Raw genomic sequence first — 25,763 nt, forward strand, 5'->3', positions numbered from 1 at the left:
ATCACTATTCTTTGGAATAGGCAAGTATATGGATCTCTTCCAGTCGGTTGGCCAGGTAGCTGCCTTCCAAATTTCTTGGCATAGACAAGTGAACAATTCCAGTGTTGCATCCATTTGTTCAAGCCTCTGTCAGTTTGTCTTACTACGGTGGCTTGCATGTTGCTGTGATTCTGGAAGCTATACCACTGGTATTTCAAATATCAGCAGAGTCACCTGTGGTAGATAGGTTTCAGTGGAGCTTCAAGACTAAGACAGACTAGGAAGAAAGACTTGGCTATCTACTGCTAAAGAAATTGGCCAGTGAAAATGTTATGAATAGCGGCAGAACAGTGTCTGATATAGTGACAGGAGATCAGCCTCTCAGATTGGAAGGCACTCAAAATACAACTGGGGAAGTGTTGCTATCTCAAAGTAGAGTTGATCTTAATGATATGGATGGAGTCAAGCTTTCAGGACCTCCATTTGCTGATGTGACATGACTCAAAATGAGAAGAAACAGCTGCAAGTATCTGTTAATAATCAGAATATGAAATGTATGAAGTATGAATCTAGGAAAATTGGAAATTGTGAAAAATGAAATGGAATGCATAAACATTAATATTCTAGGCATTAGTGAGCTGAAATGGACTGGTATTGGCCATTTTGAATAGCACAGTAGTATGGTCTACTATGCCAGGAATGACAAACTGAAGAGGAACGGCTTAGCATTCGTCACCAAAAAGACCTTTTTATTATCTACCCTGAAATAAAACGCTGTCAGTGTTAGGATAATATCCATACACCTAAGGAAGGCCAGTTAATATTCAAATTTATGTACTAACCACCAATGTCAAAGATAAAGAAATTGAAGATTTTTACCAACTTCTGTAGTCTGAGATTGATCAAACATGCAATTGAGATGCATTGATAATTACTGGTAATTCAAACACAAATACTGGAAACAAAGAAGAAGGATTGGAAGCTGGAAATGATAGCCTTGGTGATAGAAACTGTGGGAGTTTGCATGATAGAATTTTGCAAGACTAACAACTTATTCTTTGCAATTTTTTTTTTTCAACAATGTAAACAGTGACTGTACACATGAACCTCACCAGATGGAATACACAGGAATCAAATAGACTACATCTGTGGGAAGAGACGGTGGAGAAGCTCAGTATCTTCAGTCAGAATAAGGCCAGGGACCAACTGAGGAATAGACCATCAATTGCTCATACGCAAGTTCAAGTTGAAGTTGAAGAAAATTAAAACATGTCCATGACAGCCAATGTACAACCTTGAGTATATCACACCTGAATTTAGAGATCATCTCAAGACTAGATTTGAAGTATTGAACACTCATGACTGAAGACCAGACGAGTTGTGGGATGACATCAAGGACATCATACATGAAGAAAGCAAAAGGTCATTAAAAAGACAGGAAGAAAGAAAGAAAAAAAAAAAAAAGACCAAAATGAATGTCAGAAGAGACTCTGAAACTTACTCTTGAACGTAGAGTAGCTAAAAAGAAAGTAAGAAATGATGAAGTAAAAAAGCTGAGCAGAAGATTTCAAAGGGCAGCTCAAGAGACAAAGTAAGGTATTATAATGATATATGCAAAGACCTGGAGTTAGAAAACCAAAAGGAAGACCACACTCAGCATTTCTCAGGCTGAAAGAACTGAAGGAAAATTCAAGCCTCGAGTTGCAATATTGAAGGATTTTATGGGAGAAAATACTGAACGATGCAGGAAGTATCAAAAGAAGCTGGAAGGACTACACAGAGTCGCTGTACCAAAAAAGAACTGGTTGATGTTCAAACATTTCAGGAGGTAGTATATGATCATGAAGCAATGATACTGAAGGAAGAGGTCCAAGCTGCACTGAAGGCATTGGTGAGAAACAGGGCTCCAGGAATTGACAGAATACCAACTGAGATGTTTCAACAAACAGATGCAACGCCAGAAGTGATCCCTCGTCTAAGATTCCATAGCTATATGTACTTGTTGTTAAATATATCTTTGAGGATATGATGCAGGAAAACAAATTTTTCTTCTTCCTGGTGAACTTCCAGATAATTTGTATGAGTCTAGTAGCTCTGTAAATATTTTTGTGGAAATCAGTGAAGTTCCATAGACCATACTGTCCTTTTTGATAACCAGGTTCAGAAACTCACTATTGTTTTGGGAGTATCTTGGTGTCATCGAGAACTTTGCACCAAGATCGTTTGAAATTCCATTTATCAACCAGTAACCCTACACTACTCACTTCCCCTTCCTGGACTTCAATTTTCTTAAATTAATTTTAGACTTAAGTTTTGATGACTTATTAATTTGGGTTAGTATGTTAATGAATCAGCATATAGATTCATGTTTATGGTTGAGGAAAATATCATTTTGATATTAACCAAGGAAAACAGATTTACCCTGGTACTTTATCTGGATATTGATTACATAGGAAAATAATAATGTCTGTAAGAAAAAAATCTAGACAAAAGAGGTCCATAGTTTATTAGCCAAAAAAAGGGTAAACGGTAAGGTATACCAAGGAAACTGTAGTTAAATTGCTCAGGTTTAGTCTCACTTCATTATTTTTAATGGAAATTTCTCTGCCATATCATTCTTATAGCTTAGCAGTGTATTTTAAATACATGAGTGGGTCAATAAAAGGAAACATTTATAAGACCATGTTTGTGTAAGTTTGTATTTTTTAGCATCCTTATGCTATACGTGTTTTACACAAATACTATTATATTTAGTTTTAAAAGATGTTTAAGACCATTATTAGAAGGACAGATGTTTACTTTTACACACTCTTAAATTTATGCTCCATGATGCTGGAGTGCAAAAGTCTGCTGCACGCGGCCTCCAGGGAGAGCGTAGAGACCCATCAAGAAGACAATGGGAGGTGTTGGAAGGCAAAGTTTCAACACATCAATTGGGTCTTAATGACCCACAGTTCATTCATTTCATAGGTTTTTCATGCCCAAGTATTTTAGGCTAGGAAAAGGGATAGTTATAAGGGTGAGCCTAAAGTCTTTCTTCCAGTTCTTCTCACTAGCCCTCAAGATATGGAAAAGAGTTACAGCTCACTCATCATCCTAGATATACCTCGATTTCTGCTGACAGATTTAGAATGTTGGTCTGGAAAATTTCCTAAACACGATCTCGCCCAGAATTTTATACCTTCCTGGGGAGTGCCCTGAGGCTTGTTCAACTCAACAAGTCTTTTTCCAGATGCACAGACCCATGAGGTATTGGCGTGAGAGGACTAGAACTTAAGGCAGCCTTCCCCCCCCCCCATCAGAACACTCTTATGTGCCTTTATACATTCTCCAGGGCAGAGATATAGTGTTATGTTTAAAAACAGATACAGCAAACAACTCAGCAGGTAGCTTCTGGAAAAGTCGTGCTTCAGAATCAGCTTGGATTTTCTGAAATAATTTGATCACTCCAGGAGGTGAGGGGGTGAGATAGATAGAAAATTTTTTGTTGTTGTCAAAGCTCAGAAAACCAGAGTAATTCATGATTTGGATATGCTGTGGCTTATCTTTTTTTCCTCTAAACAAGGCAAGCTCCTGGGGATAATCCTCGATTCTTATACTGGTGTTATTTGGTATAAAGATTTTTAAAGTTTAGCCCGAGCCATGCTGTGGCACTTGGCAGAAGCAAGGGCAATCCAATCTGCCACTCACAAACAGTTTCTATGGCTGGTTGATCAATTGTAAATCCCACCACAGGGGCTTCTTACCTATTAGTTAATCTTCTTGCTGACTCTCTGTTGGGTCATTTGTACTGTCAAGCTGACTATTCATTTCAACTGTAACCAGAAAGAAAAACAAAAAATGTTAAACATTTATTAAACCCACATACGTAAAACACATTAAAATGGCTTGTGATTTGATAATTTTCTGCTTTCCTATCTTACACATTTTTTCAGTTTATTTTCCTTTATTTAAGATCTTGGGACCATTTGTGTGGATTTTTATGGGGTGGGTGGCAAGATTGCCTCTTTACTGAGTTGTAGAATTCCTGTGCAATTTCATACCAGCTTTCGGGGTTGACAGCTTGAGTATATTTATTACTATACTTAGGTAAATTCAAAGGCCTTGATAGATGTCTAAGAACATAAAGAGAGAAAATAAAACAGATCATTCACATGCAGAGAGGTAAGCAGCTCCCTCCAAAGCAGGGCAACTGTCTAGAGGACTGTTGGGTTATCTATTTTAGAATTCATAACTGACCCTGCAAACCTGCCAATGGGTGCAGTGGCAGTGGACTCCATGGAGTAGAAAACAAACCATCTAATCAGATCACACAGATAAGATAAAGCATGTACTTTTAGTTTACTGGGTGTATTGTTCTGTGTGAACATTTGCATAAAATAGAATGCATAATTAGTACCATTATCCAGCAGTAGCCCAGAGCAGGCACAGCAGCCACTCTGGAAATTCAGGAGGGTCAGAGTATTTAATTAGCATGATATTTTTAAAGCATCAAAGCCCATACTATAAACTGAGAGGATGAGTATACAAATGGACAATGGATCATATATGATAACAGAACTGTGACCTACAACTTCTGCAGCAACCAGCCCAGGAAGTCAAAACACAACCTCTGCAACAATTGGCCTGGAATCGTCAGGACTTGGTCTATGACTGCCATCCCCCACCCTCCAACTCTGAACCAACCAGAGAAAGCCAAATATGCTTCCCCAACCAATCACATAAGTTATCCCACTTTTAGTTAGCACCTACAGCTTGCCCATGCCAATACCCTCCATTCGGAACATACATGAAGCCTTCCTTTTTTTCCCACTATATATAGCTTTCCCAATCCACTGTCTGTCTTTGCATCTCTGCCAAACATAAGGATGGTGGCTGAGTCCTTGCTCTGAATAGTGTTTGATTGTTCTTATTTTCAGGGGCTTCATTTATTTCTACAAAACCAACATACAAATCTCTTTTTCTCGAACTTGGCAGCACAATTAGGGTAAAATAGCAGCAGATGCTGGTTTTGACATTTCAAAGATGGTTGGAAGATGGAGTAACATAGTATGGCATCTCACCCACCTCTCTCCTGATGAAGAAGGCTTTAAAATCCAGTCTCCCTGTTCTCACCTGCAAACTCTCCTTGGTTGCTGATGATATGTGAGCTCATTCTAAACCCCATGTGTAAATGGGCCAGATTCAGCAACTCCATCTAGGTAAATAGTACGTGTACTTTCCATCCTGGCCCACAAAGTTATTCAGAATTTGCCCATGGCAGTTTGAATCAAACGTAGGAGAACATTTCTTTTTTTTTTTATTTTTTTTTTATTTACTTCAGGTGAAGGCTTACAGAACAAATAGTTTGTCATGAAACAGTAGTACACATATTGTTTATGACATTGGTTAACAACCCCACAACATGTCAGCCCTCTAACTTCTCAACTTTTTTTTTTTGGTGAAAATACACATAGCCAAAGATACATCATTTCAAAAATTTCTGCATGCACAGTTCAGTGACATTGACTACGCTCTTCCAGTTGTGCAGTTATTCTCACTTACGATGAAGGCTTACAGAACAAAATGGTTTCTCACTTAACAGTTATTACAAATGTTGCCCTATGACAATGGTTAACAATCTCACAACACATCAATAATATCCTTACTCAACCTTGGGTTCCCTATCACCAGCTTCCTTGTCCCCTTCTGCCTTCTGGCTCTTGTCACTGGACTACTGTACCTCGTTAGTCTCATTTGGTTTTACGGGGCTGTCCACTCCCAGGCTGAACGGTGAACCGCGGAGATAACTTCATCACTGAGCTGAAAGGGTGTCTGGGGCCATACTCTCGTGGTTTCTCCAGTCTCCTTTAGGCCAGTAAATCTGGTCTTTTTTTTTGTGAGTTAGAATTATGTTCTACATCCTTCTCCAGCTCTGTCTAGAACCGTCTGTTGTGATCCTGGTCAGAGCAGTCAGCGGTGGTAGCCGGGCACCATCTAGCTGTACTGGACTCAGTCCGGTGGAGGCCTTGGTAGCTGTGGACAATTAGTCCTTCGGACAAATCTTTTCCTTGTATCCTGTTCTTTTCATTCTCCCTTGCTCCCGAAGGGATGAGACCAGTGAAGTATCTTAGACGGCTGCTCACAGGCTTTTAAGACCCCAGACACTACTCACCAAGGTAGAATGTAGAGCATTGTCTTTATAAGCTGTGTTATGCCAATTGAGCTAGATGTTCCTCAAGACCATGGTCCCCAGAGCCCTCCGTCCAGCAACTCAGTCCCTCGGGGAGTTTGGATGTGTCCATGGGGCCTCCATGACATTTCCTTGTACAGGTTGTGTTAGTTTCCCCTGTATTGTGTACTGTCTCACCCTTCACCCAAGATACCACTTGTCTGTTGCCTATTTAGTATTCCCCCCCCCACCCCTTCCATCCCTGGGAACCAACAAAGATTGTTACATTTTGTGTGTGAACTTTTTCATGGGTTTTTACAATAGAGATCTCATACAATATTTGTCCTTTTGTGATTGACTTATTTCACTCAGCATAATGTCCTCCAGTTTCATCCATGGTATGAGATGCTTCACAGATTCATTGTTGTTCTTTCTCATTGCATAGTAAGGAGAGCATTTCTTTTCCATTACTTCCTTTAACTCAAGAGACACTAGTCCCAAAAACTACTAATAAGTATTACTAAAAAAAGAATTCCATGATCAAATTAGAGTGGGAAAGGAAACATTAAGCCACATTCAATAAGTGTCTTTACTGCCAAGACTTCTGGGAGTCTGCAATTATGTCATGTGCATGGTGAATCTCCAAGTGAGGACTAAAACACAGTATTTCTCACATTTACTTCCCTATTATTTAAAGAACATCAAACGGATCTAGTATTCTTCACAACGTGCTTTGTAAAGAACTAGTTAAGAATCATGTCTAAACTGTCACAACCAGGTTGGAACAGGTTTACTTCAAGTGAACATGACTAAAATGTGGTGGCTTTGCTATTTTCCTAAATTTTATTTATTTTGTTGTTGAGAATATACACAGCAAAACATACACCAACTCAACAATTTCTACATGTATATGTATATACAGAGTGACACTTTGGTCCCATATAGATAGACATTAAAAGAGCATAATGCTCAAAACAGATGTTTTTTACTAGTTAAGCTAAACTATTGTTTGGTTTCAAGAAGACTGCAGGGGATATTTTTAATTTAAGGTTTAAAGATTATCTCAGGGCAATGGTTTCAGGGGTTTATCTAGCCTCCATGGCTCCAGAAAGTCTGGAGTCCATGAAAATTTTAAATTCTGTTCTGCATTTTCCCCCTTTTGATCAGGAGTCTTCTATAGAATCTTTGATCAAAATGTTCAGTAATGGTAGCTGGGCACCATCCAGTTTTCTGGTCTCATGGCAAAGGAGGCAGTTGTTCATACAGGTAATTAGCCACACATTCCATATTCTCCTCCTATTCCTTATTCTCTTTCTTCCTCAGTTGCTCCTGGTGAATAGAGACCAATTGTTGTGCCTTGGATAGCCCCTTGCAAGATTTTAAGACCCCAGGCACTATGCAACAAACTAGGAAGTAGAACAGAAGCACTGAACATGTTATTAGTCCAATTAAACGGGATGTCCCATGAAACCATGACCTTAAATCTCCAAATCAAGGAACCAAATCCCATGAGGTGTTTGGTTGTACATAAGCAGGCTCAACAATTACAGTTTTTTTTGGTCATTGTTTGTCACAATCTTTGCCAATTCAGCTTGTTGACGGCAGTTACAATAATCAGCTGTGCAACCCTACCCTGAATCAATGCAATTTTTTCCATCACTATTAACTCCTCTTTTCCCCCTACCTCTCACCCCTAGTAACCACTAATAAACTTTGGTGTCTGTACATTTGCCTTTTCTTGTCTTTTTATGTAAGTGAGGTCATGCAGTATTTGTCCTTTTGTGATTGACTTATTTCACTCAGCATAATGTCTTAAAGCTCCATCCATACTGTAGCATGTATCAAGACTTCATTTCTCCGACTTGTTGTTGTGTTGTTAAGTGTAGTTGAGCTGGTTCCTACTCATAGTAACCCTATGTACAACAGAACGAAGCACTGCTTGATTCAGTGTCATCCTCATAATCATTGTTATGCTTCAGCTCATTGTTGCAGCTACTGTGTCCATTCTTCTTGTTGAGGGTCTTCCTCATTTTCACTGATCTTCTTGTTTACCAAGCATGATGTCCTTCTCCAGGGACTTGCCCCTCCTGATAACATGTCCATAGTATGTGAGACAAAGTCTTACCATCCTTGCTTTTAAGGAGCATTCTGGCTGTACTTCTTCCAAGACAGATTTGTTCATTCTTCTGGAAGTCCATGGTGTATTCAATATTCTTTGCCAACACCATAATTGGAAGGCATGGATTCTTCCTCAGTCTTCCTTATTCATTGTCCAGATTTCACATGCATATGAGGTGACTGAAAACACCATGACTTGGGTCAGGTGCACCTTAGTCGTTAAAGTGACATCTTTACTTTTTAATACTTCTAAGAGGTCTTTTTCAGATTTGTCCAAACCAATGCATCATTTGATTTCTTGACTGCTGTTTCCACAGGTGTTGACTGTGGATCCAAGTAAGACGAAATCCTTGACTACATCAATCTTTTCTACATTTATCATGATGTTGCTTATCGGTCCAGTTGTGAGGATTTTTGTTCTCTTTATGTGAAGGTGTAACCCATGCTGAAGGCTGTGGTCTTTGATCTTTATCAATAAGTGCTTCAAGTCCTCTTCACTTTCAGCAAGGAAGGTTGTGTCATCTGGATGTCACAGATTGTTAATGAGTCTTCCTCCGATCCTAATGCCCCATTCTTCCTCACACAACCCTGACACACACATTTCTTGACTTTAAACCACGAAGTATCCCCTTGTTCTATTTGAATGACTGCTTCTTGGTCTGAGTACATGTTCCTCACGAGCACAATGAAGTGTTCTGGAATTCTCATTCTTCTTAATCTTATCCATAATTTGTTATGAGCCACACAGTTGAATGCCTTAACATAGTCAATAAAACACAGGTAAACATCTTTCTGGTATTCTCTGCTTTCAGCCACTATCCATCTGACATCAGCAACGATATCCCTTGTCCACGTCCTCTTCTGAATCCTGCTTGAATTTCTGGAAGTTCCCTGTTGATGCACCGCTGCAACTGATTTTGAATGATCTTCACTTGTGTGTAATATTAATGATATTGTTCGATAATTTCTGCATTCAGTTGCATCACCTTTCTTTGGAATGGGTACAAATTAGATCTCTTCCAGTCCGTTGGCCAAGTAGCTGTCTTCCAAATTTCTTGGCATAGACGAGTGAGCCCTTCCAGGGCCACATCTGTTCATTGAAACATCTCAATTGGTATCTTGTCAATTCCTGAAGGCTTGTTTTTCACCAGTGCTTTCAGTGCAGCTTGGACTTCTTCCTTCAGTACCATCAGTTCTTGATCATATGCTACCTCCTGAAATGGTTAAATGTTGACCAATTCTTTTTGGTACAGTGACTCTGTATTCCTTCCATCTTCTTTTGATGCTTTCTACAACGTTTATTATTTTCTCGTCGAATCCCCCAGTATTGCAACTAGAGCCTCGAATATTTTCTTCAGTTCTTTCAGCTTGAGAAATGCTGAAACATGCTCTTCCCTTTTGGTTTTCTATCTCCAGGTCTTTGCACATTTCATTATAATACTTTACTTTGTCTCCTTGAGCTACCCTTCGAAATCTTCTGTTCAGCTCTTTTACTTCATCATTTCTTCCATTTGCATTAGCTGCTCGATGGTCAAGAGCAAGTTTCAGAGTCTCTTCTGACATCCATTTTGGTCTTTTCTTTCTCTCCTGTCTTTTAAATGACCTTTTGCTTTCTTCATGTATGATGTCCTTGATTTCTCCTACTGGCTGAGTAGTATTCTATTGTATGTATGTACCGGATTTCATTTATCCATTCTTTGTTGGTGGGCATTTATGTTGTTTCCACCTTTTGCTATTGTGAATAGTGCTGTAACGAACATTGGTTTTTGAGTCTGTGATTTCAAAACTTTTGAGTATATACCTAGGTGTGGAATTGTTGGGTCATATGGTAGTTTTAATTTTTTTGAGGAAATGCCACACTATTTTCCTCAATGGCTGTACCATTTTTCCTTCCCACCAGCAATGAGTAAGTGTTCCAATTGCCCTACATTCTCACCAACATGTATTATTTTCTGTTCTGTTTTGTTTTTTATCTTAGCGGGAGTGAAATCGTGTTTCATTGTGGTTTTGATTTGCATCTCTCTGATGGCTAGAGATGCTGAGCATCTTTTCATGTGTTTGGTGGCCATTTGAATGTCCTCTTTGGTAAAATGTCTATTCAAGTCCTTTGCCCATTTTATGATTAGGTTATTTGTCTTTTGTTGTTACGTTGTTGAAGTTTTACATATATTTTGGTTATAAGATTCTTGTGGGGTATATGGTTTCTGAAGATATTCTCCCCAGTTGATAGCTTGTCTTTCCACTTTTTGGTAAAGTCTTTTGTTGAACAATAGTTGTAAATTTTTATGAGGTTCTATTTCTTAGTCTTTTGCTTTTTGTACTTCTGTTATTATATTAGATAATCCATTGTTGAAAGCTAGGCCTGACAGCTTTGCTCCTGCTTGTTCTAAGAATTTTATGGTTTCAGTTTGCACGTTTATGTTCTTAAACCATTTTGAATTTGTTTTTGTGTACTGTGTGAGGCATGGATCCTGTTTCATTTTTCTGCATATGGAAATCCAATTTTCCCAGCACCATTTATTGAACAGAATCTTCTTTCCCCATCAGAAGGACTTAGTACCCTTGTCAAAAATCAGCTGAACATAGATATGTGGGTTTATTTCTGGACTCTCAATTCTATTCCATTGATCTGTGTGTCTGTTATTATACTATACCAGCCTATTTTGATTACCTTAGCTGTATAATATATTTTAAAATCAGGAAGTATGAGTCCTACTTTGTTCTTCTCTTTCAGCATTGTTTTAGCTATTTGGGGCCTCTTGCCATCCCATACTAGGTTGAGGATTTGTTTTTCCATTTCTGTAAATAAGGCTGTTAGAATTTTGATTGGGACTGCATTGAATCTAAAGATCACTTTGAGTAGTATTGACATCTTAACAATATTAAGTCTTCCAATCTATGAACATGGAATACTTTTCCATTTATTTAAGTCTTTTTTAATATCTTTCAGAAATGTTTTATAGTTTTCATTGCATAAGTTCTTCATGTCCCTGGTTAGATTTATTCCTAGGCTTTTTTTTTCTGTAGATACTATTGTAAATGGAATTCTTTCACTAAATTCCCTTTCAAATTTCTCATTGTTGGTGTATAGAAACCCAAATGAATTTTGTTTGTTGGCTTTGTACCCTGCAACTTTACTACATTCCTTTATTAGCTCTAGAAGTTTTCTTGTAGACTCTGTGGGATTTTCTATATAGAGGATCATATCATCCTTAAATAGAGACAATTTTTCTTTTCCAATCTGGATACCTTTTATTTCTTTTTCTTGTCATATTGCTCTGGCTAGGACTTCTAATACAATAGTGAACAGAAGTGGTGAGAGCAGGCACACTTGTCTTGTTCCTAATTTCAAGAGGAAAACTGTCAGTCTTTCTCCACTGAGTATAATGTTGGATGTTGACTTTTCATATATGCTCTGAATTATATTGAGGAATTTCCCTTCTGTTCGAATCTCTTGATGGTTTTCATCAATAAAGGCTGTTGAATTTTATCAAATGCTTTTTTGACATCCATAGAGATGATTATATGGTTCTTTTCCTTTGTTCTATTGATCTTGTGTATTATGTTGATTGACTTTCTAATGTTGAACCATTCTTTCCTGGAATAAAGCTTACCTGGTCATGGTTTATGACTGTTAATATGTTGTTGGATTCTGTTCTCTAGTATTTTGTTGAGGTTTTTTCCATCTATATTCATAAGAGATATTGGCCTGTAGTTTTCTTTTCTTGTGGTGATGTTGTCTGATTTTGGTATTAGGATTATCTTTACTTCATAGAATGAAATAGAGAGTATTCCTTCCTTCTTTGTCTTTTGGAAGAGTGTAAACAGTATTGGTGTCAATACTTCTCTAATGTTTGGTGGAATTCCCCAAATGAAGCCATCTGGTCCAGGATTTTTTTTGGGGGGGTGGGGGGAGTAGGTTTTTGATCACTGATTGGATCTCTTCACTTGTGGGCCTGTTGAGACTTTCTATTTCCTCTTGAGTCAGTTTAGGTAGGTTGTGTGTCTCTAAGAATTTGTCAGTTACATCTAGGTTATCCAGTTTGTTGCCATATAGTTGTTCATAATATTCTGTCACAATTCTCTGTATTTCTATCAGGTCAGTTGTAGTGTACCCTCTTTCATTTTTTATTTTGGTTATTTGCATCTTTTCTCTGTCAGTCTAGCTAAAGATTTGTTAGTTTTGTTGATCTTTCAAGGAACCAACTTCTGATTTTATTGATTCTCTCTACTGTTTTTCTGTTTTTGATTTTATTTATTTATGCCCTGATCATTGTTATTTCCTTTCTTCTAGTAGGTTTAAGCTTAATTTCCTCTTCTCTTTCTAGCTTCTGGAGTTGTCAAGTGAGGTTGTTGATTTGAGAACTTTTTTTTTTTCCAATGTACTTTTATTGCTATAAGTTTTCCTCTGACTACTGCCTTCGCTGCATCCTATAAGTTTTTGTATGTTGTGCTTTCATTTTTATTTGACTGTATGAAATTTTTGATTTCTTCCTTGATCTATTGGTAGTTAAATAGTGCATTTTTTAATCCATGTTTGTGTATTTTCTAGGTTTTGTTTCTTTTTTTCTGTTATTGGTTTCTAGCTTCACTCTGCTGTGGTCAGAGAAAATACTTTGCATGATTTCAATCTTTTAAAATTTATAAAGACTTGTTTTGAGACCTAAAATGTGGTCTACACTGGAGAATGATCCATGTGCACTGAAGTAGAATGTATACTGTGCTGTTTTGGGGTGCAATGTTCTATATATCAGATTTTGTCTTAAAGTCTACTTTGTCTGATATCAGGATTGTCACCCCACCTCTTTTTTGGTTATTATTTGCATGGAATTTTTTTTTTCCCCATCCTTTCACTTTCAACTTGTCTGTGTCCTTGGGTTTAAGATGTGTCTCTTGTAAACAGCATACAGTTGGATCATGTTTTTTTATCCATTCTGCCACTCTCTGCCTTTTGATTGGTGCATTTAGTCCATTTACATTAACTGTAATTACTGATAAGAAGTGACTTTTGCCATTTTATTATTTTTGTGTTTTAAGCCTTCTTTGTCTTTGTCCTTTAGTACTGCTTGCTTTTGTGTTTTGTTGGTTTATTGTGGTGAGTCTTTTTGGTTCCCTTCTGCTTTCCTTTTGTGTATGTTTTATATATATATATTAGTGGTTACCATGAATATTAGATTTAAGAGCTTGTATTTATAACATTCTAAGGTAAGTTGGTACCAACATAATTTCAGTAACATACAAGAAATTCTATATTTATACCATTCTGCTGCCCTCTTTCGTTGTTATCACTAATTCCATCTTTCTATTTCATGTACCCTGTTACATAACTTTATTCCCGTCTTTTATATACTTGTTATTAAAACAAACACGTAGGACAAAACATTTAGTATTACCAAGCATGAATATCTTATTACTGCCCTTATACTTTTCCATGCATTTCCTTTTATTTGGGATCTTTTTTTTTTTTAATGTATAGTTTGAATTACTTTCTAGTGTCTTTACCCTTCCATCTACAGAACTCCCATTAGTATTTTTTGTAAGGCCAGTTTGGTGGATATGAACTCTCTCTGTTTCTGTTTGTCTGGGAATATTTTAATTTCACCCTTATTCTTGAAGGATAGTTTTGTGGGGTATAGAATTATTGGTTGACATTTTTTCCCCAGTACTTTAAATATATCATTCCATTGCTTTTGGCCTCCAATGTTTCTGAGGAAAAATTGGCACTTAATCTTATTTGGGATCCTTTGTATGTGACTGTTTGCTTCTCTCTCACTGCTTTCAGAATTCTCTATGTAGCTTTAATTTTTGAGAGTCTAACTATGATGTGTCTTGGTGTAGATCTCTTTGGATTTATCCTGCTTGGGGTTCTTTGAGCTTCTTGAATTTGTAGATTCATGTCTTTCATTAGATTGGGGAAATTTTCTGTTGTTATTTCTTCAAATATTCTTTCTGTCACTTTCTCTGTCTCATCTCCTTCTGGAATTCCCATGATGTGTATATTAGGTCTCTTGTTGTTGTTCCATAATCCCATTAAACTTTGCTCAGCCTTCTTGAGCCTCTGTTTTTATTGCCTTTCAATATCTATCATTTTAAGTATCTTATTTTCTAACTCTAATATGGAGCCCTGGTGGAGCAGTGATTAAGAGCTCAGCTGCTAACCAAATGGTCGACAGCTCAAATCCACCAGCCACTCCTTGAAAACCCTATGGGGCAGTTCTACTCTGTCCTATAGGGTCGCTATGAATTGGAATTGACTCAAAGGCAATGGAGTTTATCCTCTAATTCACTGACTCATTCTTCTGCCTCATTAAATCTGTTGGTAAGTCCTTCTGTTGTGTTTCTCATTTCAGTTATTGTCCCTTGCAGTTGGAATATCTCTGAATAGCTCTTTTTTTAGATCCTCATTTAGTTTGTGTATTGTTTTCCTTTTCTTTTAGCTTTTTTTTTTTGATGTTTCCCCTTAGTTTTTAAATTATATTTAATTTTGTTGTATTATATTCTTCCATTTTTTCATTATTTGGTCATCCCTGTATTTGCTTTCATTATCTTTGTCATGTTCATTTGGATGGGCCACTGTTTCTCTGTTCTTTGTGTGTTTTGTGATTTTTTATTGGTACATTGAAATTTTTGAGGGTAACTGTCTCAGTTTTCCCCAGTATTTGGTGTTTTTGCGTGCACTACTTTCCTCAAGGCACTCTTATGTAGGCAGGGCCTTTGGCCTTTTTTTACTATTTGCTCTCCCCCTCTGTGATAGCTCTTTCTCCCTCCCTGGTTTAATTGAGATTCAAAAGTTTCAGATCTCATTTTTCAACTTTCAATATCTCCAAAACACACCAGAGAACATGTTGTGGTCAGTCTGTACACCAGTGGGCACTGCCACTCAGGTTAGATATCATGTACTAATCAATCTGTCCACCAGGGGGACACAGTTACCTATCTCTGGTTTTTACTCCCTCCTCTGCTTCCATAATCACATTTTTATTAAAAAAACTGACACCCAGTGAGCCCTCTTTGGGGCTGGGTGTTGCCCTCCAGTTTTGCCTGAGTTCTCCTTTCCTGCTCTGTGGGTGCTGCTTATATCTGAGCTGGCATTCAGCGGAAGTAGAGGCAGACTTTCCTCCATTTCAGAAGGAGGAGGGACCGGCACTCCCCAGAGGGACCTCTGAGAGATCTGTCTTGTTGGTTTTAGAGCCCCAGTGGCCCTGTGGTTGTTAGGAGATCAGTCTCCATTTAGGTGACCCAGTTCCTGACTTCATTGTAGGGAACCTTCTGTAGGAGTTTGTATTAGTCCAGCAGCTGACAGTTACTGATTGGGGGAAGGGTAGTCACACTCTGAATGGACCCTCAGGGAGGTCTGCCTTGTTGCTATCAGAGCCTTCCCACTTAGTTTGTTGATTGTGAGTATAGCTTCCATTAAAGATACCTTCTTCCAGCACACAGCAGCCTCAGTCAGCAATCCTCAGTGCTGACTGCATAGGGGAGCAGACTGACCCAATCTGATCCCCAGGGATGTCTGTCTTGTTGGTTTCAGAGGCCTGAGCTATGGGCTGCACAGGGAGGCAGATAGCGTGCTGACTACAGGAGTAGATTCCTCTGCAGAGGCCTTCTGTAGTAGTTTGCATTAGCCTGGAACCAACAAATTATCAGGTGGGGGAGGTGGTGTCTCACTGCAGTCAGATCCCCATGGAGGTCTGCCTTGTTACTATCAGAGTTCCTCCCCCGCTGGTAGATTGTTGGCTGTGAGAACAGCCTCCACTCAAGACTCCTGCTTCTAAACACACAGCAGCCTCAGTCAGTAGTCCTCAGCACCAACTGGAAGTGGTGGCACACTAACCTTAATTGACCCCTAGGGAGGTTTACCCTGTTGGTTTCAGAGGCCAGAGCTATGGGTTGCACAGGGAGACAGGTAGAGAGATGACTATGGGAGGACACTCCACTGCAGTGCCCTTCTGTAGCAATTCACAGCAGGCTTGCAGGTGACAATGTCCAGCTGGAGGAGGGACTGTCACATTTCAAATAGACCTTCAGAGAGGTCTGCCTTGTTGCTATCAGAGTCCTCCATGTAGTATGCTGGCTGTGGGTGTAGCCTCCACTAAAGATGCTTGCTTCTTAGCACACAGCAATCTCAATCAGCAGTCCTCAGCGCTGACCAAAAGGAGGAACAGACAGAACTTAACTGACTCCCGAGGTCTGTCCTGTTGGTTTCAGAGGCCTGAGCTATTAGGTGCAGAGGGAGGCCGGTAGAGTATTTACTATAGGAGCACTGCAGGGACCTTCTGTAACAGTTCACAGTAGACTTCCAGCAGACAGTGTCCAGGCAGGGGAGGTGTTGGCACACTAAAAATGTATCCTCAGGGATGTCTGCATTATTGTTATCAGAGCCCCTCCTGGAATATGTCGGCTGTGGGTGTAGCTTCCACTAAAGATGCCTGCATCTTAGCACACAGAAGCCTCAGTAAACAATCCTCAGCACTGATTGAAAGGGGGAGCAGATAGACCAGTACTGACTCCCTGGGAAATCTGTCCTGGCTGTTTAAAATGCCTGAGCTACGGGATGTGCAGGGAGGTAGGTAGAGTGTTGATTTTGAGAGCAGACTCCACTGCATGGGCCTTATATAGCATTTTGCAGTAGGCTTGCAACTGACAGTGTCTGGGTCTGGGTGGGGAAGGTGCTGGCACAATCCAAATGGACCCCTGGGGAGGTTTGCTTTGTTTTAGGGCAGAAGCTTAGGGTCCTTTTTCTTTGTACAGGCAGGAGCTGTGGTCATTAGGGATGCAGGATCTTCTCCTGGGGACACTACTCCAGTTCACAGCAGCCAGTGGCCCACATGGCTGGGGAGAGGCAGAGACAGTGGGAAAAATGATTTTCCTACCATATGCAACTCATTGATTTTTTGATTCTTGCCTGTCTGCAGTTCCCTGCTACTTTCCTTTGCTCCCCTATTCAGTGTCCCTCAAAGTCAAGCACCATTAAATTGTTACATCTCTTGTTGTGTTTGTGGGGGAGGCTCAGAACAATGCTTTGTTTCTATCATCATCTTCCCAGAATTTCTATCCATGTAGTGGCTTTTAATGGATGTGTTTGGGACTTAAAAACATTTTTCTCCTAGGGAATGCATGTACATGAGTAAAAAAATCAGTTTGTGCAGAAGAGCTTATAATGAGGCAACTGATTCAGGTGATGGTAAGTCTATGGGATGAAGGAATACCTGGTATAGGAAACTATTTAAAACCACCAAGAAACTTCTGCCACTAGCTGAATTTTTCCCAAGGTCATTATGAAATCTAAGTAATTTGTTTTTGTTTTCCCCTCATTTGGCTAAGAGAAAACAAAGAGCAGAGGTTTTTGTTAACTTATTTTTAAGGTGCTTTTAAAGACTCACTGTGTGTTTGGCCAAGTCATCTGACCTGATACCTTAAAGTAAAGTGATGAAAGTCCAACAACACTCTTAGCCTGAACCCAGGCTATGCCTCCCCTGAATCTTCTGAGGGGAGCGGAGACAACAGGAGGGCAAGTACTTTTTGCAGAATAAATGGTGTTTCCTCAAAGTTCCCCAGGTAGTCTTCAGTTCTGTTTGGCCTTGGCCTTACCCACTGTGGCTTCAATATTGTGAGACATAATTAAATGGAGCCACATGCATTCTAAAACAGATTCAGTTTAAAAAAGAAAGAAAGCTGCCATTTTTATTATGTTCCTAGTAGGAAACGGTTTTTGAAATTTACCTTGTTCTGTTGATTCATAGAACTGCCTCCTTAATCCTAGACTACAAAGAAAATGTGTCAGATTTTTATTTTGCATGAGCTCAAATAGCTCCAAACCTTACCATCAGGACCTGTAGCATTTTCTGTGTCACTGGAGCCTTCACTTTTCACAGGCATTCTGTGTGTGTCCTCATCTTGAGTTGAAAGAGAGAAGACAGTTCCCGATTAATAGAAAATTATAACAGCTGACTGTCAATTGTTCTGTCACCCTGCATTGTCCTCTTAAATTTAAAAATACTCCTTGGATTGAACTTCTTTTGTGGAAAAGTCTGAAGAAGGAAATAATGGGTTGAGTTGCCTGAATACTTTCACACTTTCTTCTCCCAAGTTCTCTTTCATTTTCTGAAATAATCACATGCACACATATACAAATTCTCAAATCAGAAACCTGGTAGCATGAAAGCAGAGAAACTTGATTTAATCAGGACAACCCACAGTATAAATTTAGGGAAATGTTTTACATGTGCCTTTGAGTTTTTGTAGCTTAATCTTTGAAGAGAAAAATAAGAAAACTTATTTTGCCTTAGGCATGCCTGAAAGCTGAAAGATTCATTCTTTTAGCAGTGACTTTTGTTGTTGTTGCTCTTGTTTTAAATGAATAGTTTATTTCCTTTTCTATGAGGCTTTCTCAAACGCTGCCATTTGAATCCGGTATTTAGGTGAAAGTTTACAGAGCAAATTAGTTTCTATTAAACAATTAATACATAAATTGTTTTGTGACATTGGTTGCCAATTTTGCAATGTGTCAACACTCTATCCTTTTCCGCCTCTGGTTCCCTGTTTCCATTCGTCCAGTTTTCCTGTCTCTTCCTGCCTCCTTGTCTTTGCTTTTGGGCTGGTGTGCCCTTTAGTCTTGTATACATGATTGAACTATGAAGCATATTCCTCATGTGCCTTATTGTTTGCCCTATAGACCGGTCTAATCTTTGGCTGAAGGATGAACCTCAGGAGTGACTTCTGTACTGAGCTAAAAAGGTGTTTGGGGGCCATATTCTTGGGGTGAAGATTAATTTTCATTTATGAATACTTATTGAGCCTCGAGTATGTTCAGTTCTGTATGCTTCTTGGTGAGGATGAAACAAGAACAGGAAAGAGTTAGTTTATAATCTCTTCAAAGAAATAGACCTTTGAAGGTAGAATTTGCACTCTTGGCAATGATTTTCTGAAGCTAACAATCAAGAAGTATGATTTAAAGTTGACTGAGCTCTGAACCTAGATGGACAGATGGGAGTAAGGTCAGTACTGGAAGACACTGAAACAAGCAGAGTGAGGGATGATGAAGAAAGTCATTTTAGATTTGATGTCTGAAGGACAGGGTTCTTTAAATGGAGCTGCCATCATTGCCTCCAGTGCTGAGAGAATTTCAAATTAGAGATGTGTGTATTTGGGAGTGTCTATGTAGCACTAGCACTGAAGATATGAGAGTAGATGAGAGAATCCAGGGAAAGGACAACACAAGAAGAAAAAATAATTCATGGGCTCTCAAGCCCTTCAAAGATAATGTGAAAGTAACTATGTCTGTGAGTTCTTTTCAGCAGTTCCTGAGGGTGAGAAAGGGAAAATAAAATTTGAAACTTCCAACTGTCCTTGTTAACATTATATCCTTTCTCACTACACCAATACTAGAAAGTGGACCATTTTTTTAATTGAATACACAAATTCCCAAAGAAATTACTGATGGATTTCTCTAAGCCAAGGAGCAGAAAAACTGCTAATTGTGACTCAAAGTGCATAAGTAATAATGGGAAAAAGAAATATTTGACTTTATCTGAAAGAGGAAATGTAAACATAGAAAACATTTGGATGAAATAATAAATGTTGGAGAGGTTGTGGAGAGACTGGAACACTTATACACTGTTGGTGGGAATTTAAAATGGTACAACCATTTTGGAAATTGATTGGGCACTTCCTTAAAAAGCTAGAAATAGAAGTACCATTCGATCCAGCAATCCCACTCCTTGGAATATATCCTAGAGAAATAAGAGCCGTCACACGAATAGATATATGCATGTTCATGTTCATTGCAGCACTGTTCACAATAGCAAAAAGATGGAAACAACCTAGGTGCCCATCAATGGACGAATGTATAAACAAATTATGGTATATCTACACAGTGGAATATTATGCAATGATAAAGAACAACGATGAAGCTGTGAAACATCGTATAACATGATGGAAGCTGGAACTTATTATGCTGAGTGAATTTAGTCAGTCACAGAAGGACAAATACTGTATAAGACCACTATTATAAGAACTCAAGAAAAGGTTTAAACACAGAAGAAAACATTCTTTGATGGTTACACGGGTGGGGAGGGAGGGTGAGGGTTATTCACTAACTAAATAGCAGATAAGAATCATCTTAGGCGAAGGGAAGGACAGCACACACTACAGGGGATGTCAGCACAACTGGACTAAACCAAAGCTAAGAAGTTTCCTGAATACAATCAAATACTTTGAAAGACAGAGTAGCAGGGGTAGGGGTCTGGGGACCACGCTTTCAGGGGACATCTAGGTCAATTGGCATAACAAAGCTTATTAAGAAAATGTTCTGTATCCTACTTTGGTGAGTGGTGTTTGGGGTCTTAAAAGCTTGCAAGCGACCATCTAAGATGCATCAATTGGTCCCAACCCACCTGGAGTAAAGGAGAATGAAGAACACCAAAGACACAAGGGAAGTATTAGCCCAAGAGACAGAATGGGCCACATAACCAGAGACTTCCTCAGCCTGAGACCAGAAGAACTTGATGGTGCCCACCTACCACCAATGAACGTCCTGACAGGGAACACAACAGAGAGTCCCTAATGGAGCAGAAGAAGGATGGGGTGCCGAACTCAAATTCTAGTAAGAAGACCAGACTTAATGGTCTGACTGAGACTGAAGTTACCCCAGAAAGCATGGCCCCTGGACTTTCCATCAGTCCAGAACTAAAACAATATCCGAGACCAACTCTTCAGACAGAGATTGGACTGGACTGTGGGACATAAAGTTATACTCGTGAAGAGTGTGACTCTTAGTCTAGTAAATATAAGAGACCAAAGGGGCAGCTTCTGTCCAGAGGTGAGATGGGAAGGCAGAGAGGGTTAGGAGCTGGTTGAATGGTCATGGGGATTCAGGGGCGGAAAGGAGAAGTGTGCTGTCGCAGAATGGGGTGAGCAATTAGGGTCACATAACAATGTATGTATAAAATTTTTTATGGGAGACTAACTTGAAATGTAAACTTCATTTAACTACAACAATAAAAAACAACAACAACAAAACATTTGGATGATATTGTGGGTTGTATTACATCCCCCAAAAAGATATGTTGAAGTCCTAACTCTCTGGTACCTTAGAATGTAACTATTTTTGAAAATAAGATCTTTGCAGATATAATTAATTAAGATGAGGTCATACTGAATTAGGTGGGCCAAATGACTGGTATCCTTATAAGAGAAAAACAGAGACACAGACACATGGAGAGAAGAATGCCATATGAATACAGAGACAGAAATCGAAATGATGCATCTACCAGACAAGGAACACCAAAGACTGCAGGCAATCACCAGAAATCAAGACAGAAGCATGAAACAGATTCTCCCTCAGAGCATCAAGAAGGAAACAACCCTCGCAACACCTTGATTTTGGACTTCTAGCCTCCAGAACTGTGAGAGAATATATTTCTGTTGTTTTAAGCTACCCAGTTTGTGGTACTTTATTACGGCAGTCCTAGGAGAAACTAATACAGATGGTAAAAAAAAAAAAAAAAAAAAAGACGTTAAAAAAAAAAGAAAGAGTGAAACAAATGACAAATTGAGGAAAAATATTTGCATCTTTTATCATAGCCAAAGGGTTAATAGTATCTTTACTACATAAAAGGCTTCTAAAAATAGAGATGAAGAAGATGACTACCTGATAGAAAAATGGGCAACATATTTAACAGTTATTTAAAAAAATAAAAATGGCCCATAAACGTGAAAAGATGATTCACCTTGCTCATAGTGAGAGAAATGCAAATTTAAATCACACTGAGAAAGGGATTTCTGCTTCCACCTAGGATGGACTAGCATGTTACAGACTAGTCCTGCTACTGAGAACAGTTAGAAAAGCTGGACAGATTATTTTAAAAATTATTTTAAGGCATCACAGAGCCACGAATACATCATAAACTTTAGGAAGTGTGAAATAGTGAGCCTGACATTCCACATGTTATAAGAACCTGAGCAGAGCTTTCATATGTCTTATGAGGCTGGGGGTAGAGGTTGGACAAAATTTTGGGCTCAGAGTCTAACAAGAAAGAGATGCTCTAATAAGTATCTTACGTTTCCTGTGGGGTACCCTGGGGGTAAGGATGAACCTGAAATAGACCAGCTCTTAAAAAAACACCTGAATTCAAACTTTTAATTAACTCATTCTCTGGGTTACAGTGCTCTGTCCTACTTAAACTGCCTGTCAGAGGCAAAAATTCCTCTCTGGAAGAAGAGAGAAACATCTAAAGCCTTAAGTTATCCCTAAAATTTTTCAAACACGGTGTTCAGCATTTAATTAAAAATTACCTAGCATTACAGAAGAATAAGACCAAATCATTGAGAACCAAGAAGGTAAAAAGACAACATACAGAGACCCATCAGAGACCCACATATTGAAGACACAAAATTCAAAAATAATGATTGATATGTTTAAGAAATTGGATGCCAAGTGGGAGAATTTTCATGGTGAAGAAGTTTATCAGAGGATTGGACACAAATTTAAAAAGTCAGATGAAAATTCCAGAACCAGAAAAATACAATAACTGAAGTTAACAATTCAATATAAGGGATTAATAGCAGTTAGACACTGCTGAAAAGGGGATTAGTAAACTAAAAGCTAGGTCAGAAGAAAATATATAGACTCAAGCACAAATGAAAAACACAGAAAAGAGTGCAGTGGACATATGAGACATGGTCTATCCTATGTGTAACTGGACTTCAGAAGGAGAGAAGAGAGACAAAAAGGGACAAAAGCAATATTTGAAGATATAATAGCTGAGAATTCCCCAAAATTAATGGAAGATATCAAGTCACTGTTTAAAGAGTGTTATGATTCCCCAAGCAGAATTAATGCAAAGCAAACCAGACTCAGGCCATTCATTGTAAAGCTACTAAGAACCAATGATAAAGAGAAAATATAAAATTATTTAGTGAATAAAGGCCAGTTAACTTCAAAATAGCAACTATAAGACTGTGGATAACTCCTCAACAGAAACAATGGAAGCTAAAAGACAATTAATGCAATGGCATTTTCAGAGTGCTGAAAAGAAATAACTCCAACCTCACACTGCATACTCAACACAAACTTCTTCCAAATTTAAATTTTAAATAAAGATATTTTCAGGAAGAGAAAAAAATTAAGAAACAGAGAATTTATTATCAGCAGGCCTACACTAACGGAAATAGTTTGCATCATACTTAAAAATAAATTCCCAGTGGATAATAGAACTAACATGGAAATAGATCTTCACACCATTAGGCAAACTTTTCTTACATAAGACAAACAAAACACAAAATTAAGGAAAAGACTAGTAATCTAGAAAACACTAAAATCACCAACATCAGTTTACCAAAACACAATTAAAAAGAGTGAGAAATAAGCCAAAGAGTGGAAGAAGTTATTTGCAATACATATCATTAACAAAGGACTATTGTACGGAATATATAAAGAAATCAATACATAAAACAACATAGAAGGCAGAAAACCAAACAGAAAATGGGCAAGACATAAAAGAGGATATTCTAGTTAGTCACTTAATTTTTCGAATGACTTTTACCAAACTGTAAATGTCTGACTCCTTGTCTAGCTCTCTGAGACACCATCAGACCAAATAAAAACATAACAGTGTTATTTTTTATAAGAAATATTTACTATAGAAGGAAAATTTATAAACCTAGCTACATATAGACTTTACTTCCTTGACTTTCTTTTCAGGATCATGTTTTCGATGGGACCTAGAGGTGCTTGTGGCTGATTCAGGAAATCTCTTTCAGAGTAGTAATTACTATCAATAGTAATAACCCTGGTGACATTACTATGGAGAAACCCCTGTGGCATTATGGAGAACTTTCCAGCTAACAGGCAGGATGCTAGTCAATTAAGTGACGCTAAATGAAAATGAAGAAGGATACAAACAACTTTTAAGAGCTGGGTGAGAGAGAAAGGAAGAAGTTGAAGAAAGAGAAAGCCAAAGGCAAAACACAAAACGCTAAACTTTTAAGTATCTGCCCTACGTTTTGTCTTTTCAACCTCATTATTTTACAATGAAGAGTGTGAGAAGTCTCATGCTGTGTCTTCCACTGTATTGACACCTAATCAGCATAAAATGCAATGGCAGATTTCATATGAGAGAGGGAGAGAAACTGGAATCAAAGCTCTATATTCTGCTACATAGCTACATACCTGGAGCAAAGGGAGGCATAACCTGTTAGATCTTCTTTGGTAGACATTGTTTATTTAATATCATGAGTGTGCATGGTTCACACGTGTGTGTGTATGTGTTTTTGCATGTATAACCATGTGTGTGTAAAATGGCTGCTATGTGAATGTGCATGTGCACATGTGTGCATGTAATAAGTATGTGTCTGTGTGTGTGTCTTTGGGAAGAGGGGGAAGGATGACAGACATTTGTTACTCTAATGTGTGGAACTGGTGTTATTCCTAATGGCTTCTCCCCTGCTGGGCAATGCAACTGATTGCCCTAGAGAAATGAGTCCATTTCGCATAGACAACAGAATCTGATCAAAACAAAAATTGCCTCCAGAGTCTATTTCTGTTTGCCTGTCACTCCCCCCATTTTGATTGCTACTGCGTGGAACACAAACAAGAGGTACATTTCAGGGCTCCTAGCAGGAGATGAAAGATGCTGAAATAGAAAGAGCCTCGGACATTGAGTCCAGTTTTCATTTTCAATTACCAACTGCAACGGACCTCCTCAAAGCCTTGATTGTGGTAACCTTTTGTAGGTCAGTGGTATTACATAAAAAGTAATAAATGAAGCAGGTCCCAACACAGAACACAAGATACTGAGGCGTATACGGAATACAGTTAACCAGATTTTTAAATACATAAACATGGAGAAGTGTTGGAAAATCTGCTAAGCTCTTCTCAAGATTTGTATTGACAGTAAACTCCACATGACAAATAGAGTTACAAAGAACTATTTCTCAGAATATCTACCTGCGTGGTGCCATGAAAGTTACAGAAAATAGAACCTATCTGCTTTCAATTATATTGAATTAAACTGGTGTTGACCCAAATCAAACATTCTTGAACCACCTTGACAACTGTGTTCCAACTTTAAAATTAATGTAGTGTATCATTTAATTGTTGAAAAAAAATGCTCACTTCTTCCCTGTCACCCCCATGGGAGTATATGTCACTGTCCCCTGACATTGGGGTTGGCCATGAAAGTTGCTTTGACCAATGGGAGGTTAGCAGAAGTGAGTCAGGTAGAGGCTTGAAATGCACATGAGCAGTTGGGACTTGTCCTCTTGTGCTCCTGCCTTTCACTGTAAGAAGAACATGCTTTAGGGGGTCACTGATTCAAGGTGGGTGAGACCTTGACACAACCCATAGCCTGAAGTCCTTCATGGCTCGGACTAGTTGTAACTGATCCTCATATCCATGAGCATAAGTATAGATGATTGTTGTCCTACGTCCCCAAGACTGAAGATAGTTTGTTCCATGTTGTTTTTTTTTTTTTATTTCTTTTTTATTGTACTTCAGGTGAAGGCTTACAGAACA

The 25,763-nt window shown here is 38.5% G+C and overlaps 1 protein-coding gene across 1 annotated transcript in view; it reads right to left on the minus strand.

The window, feature by feature from the left end:
- Positions 1–3,732: 3,732 nt before the first annotated feature.
- MACROD2 (mono-ADP ribosylhydrolase 2) overlaps positions 3,733–25,763 on the minus strand; it is a 2,703,848-nt gene continuing 2,681,817 nt past the window's right edge. The window contains exons 17-18 of the mRNA XM_023731427.1: positions 18,073–18,139; positions 3,733–3,794 (exon numbers count right to left, since the gene is read on the minus strand). Coding sequence (XP_023587195.1) covers positions 3,733–3,794; positions 18,073–18,139 — 129 coding nt within the window. The remainder of the gene's footprint in view (positions 3,795–18,072; positions 18,140–25,763) is intronic.

Source organism: Trichechus manatus, unplaced genomic scaffold (assembly GCF_000243295.1).
Source record: "Trichechus manatus latirostris isolate Lorelei unplaced genomic scaffold, TriManLat1.0 scaffold00042, whole genome shotgun sequence".
NCBI classification, from domain to species: domain Eukaryota; kingdom Metazoa; phylum Chordata; class Mammalia; order Sirenia; family Trichechidae; genus Trichechus; species Trichechus manatus.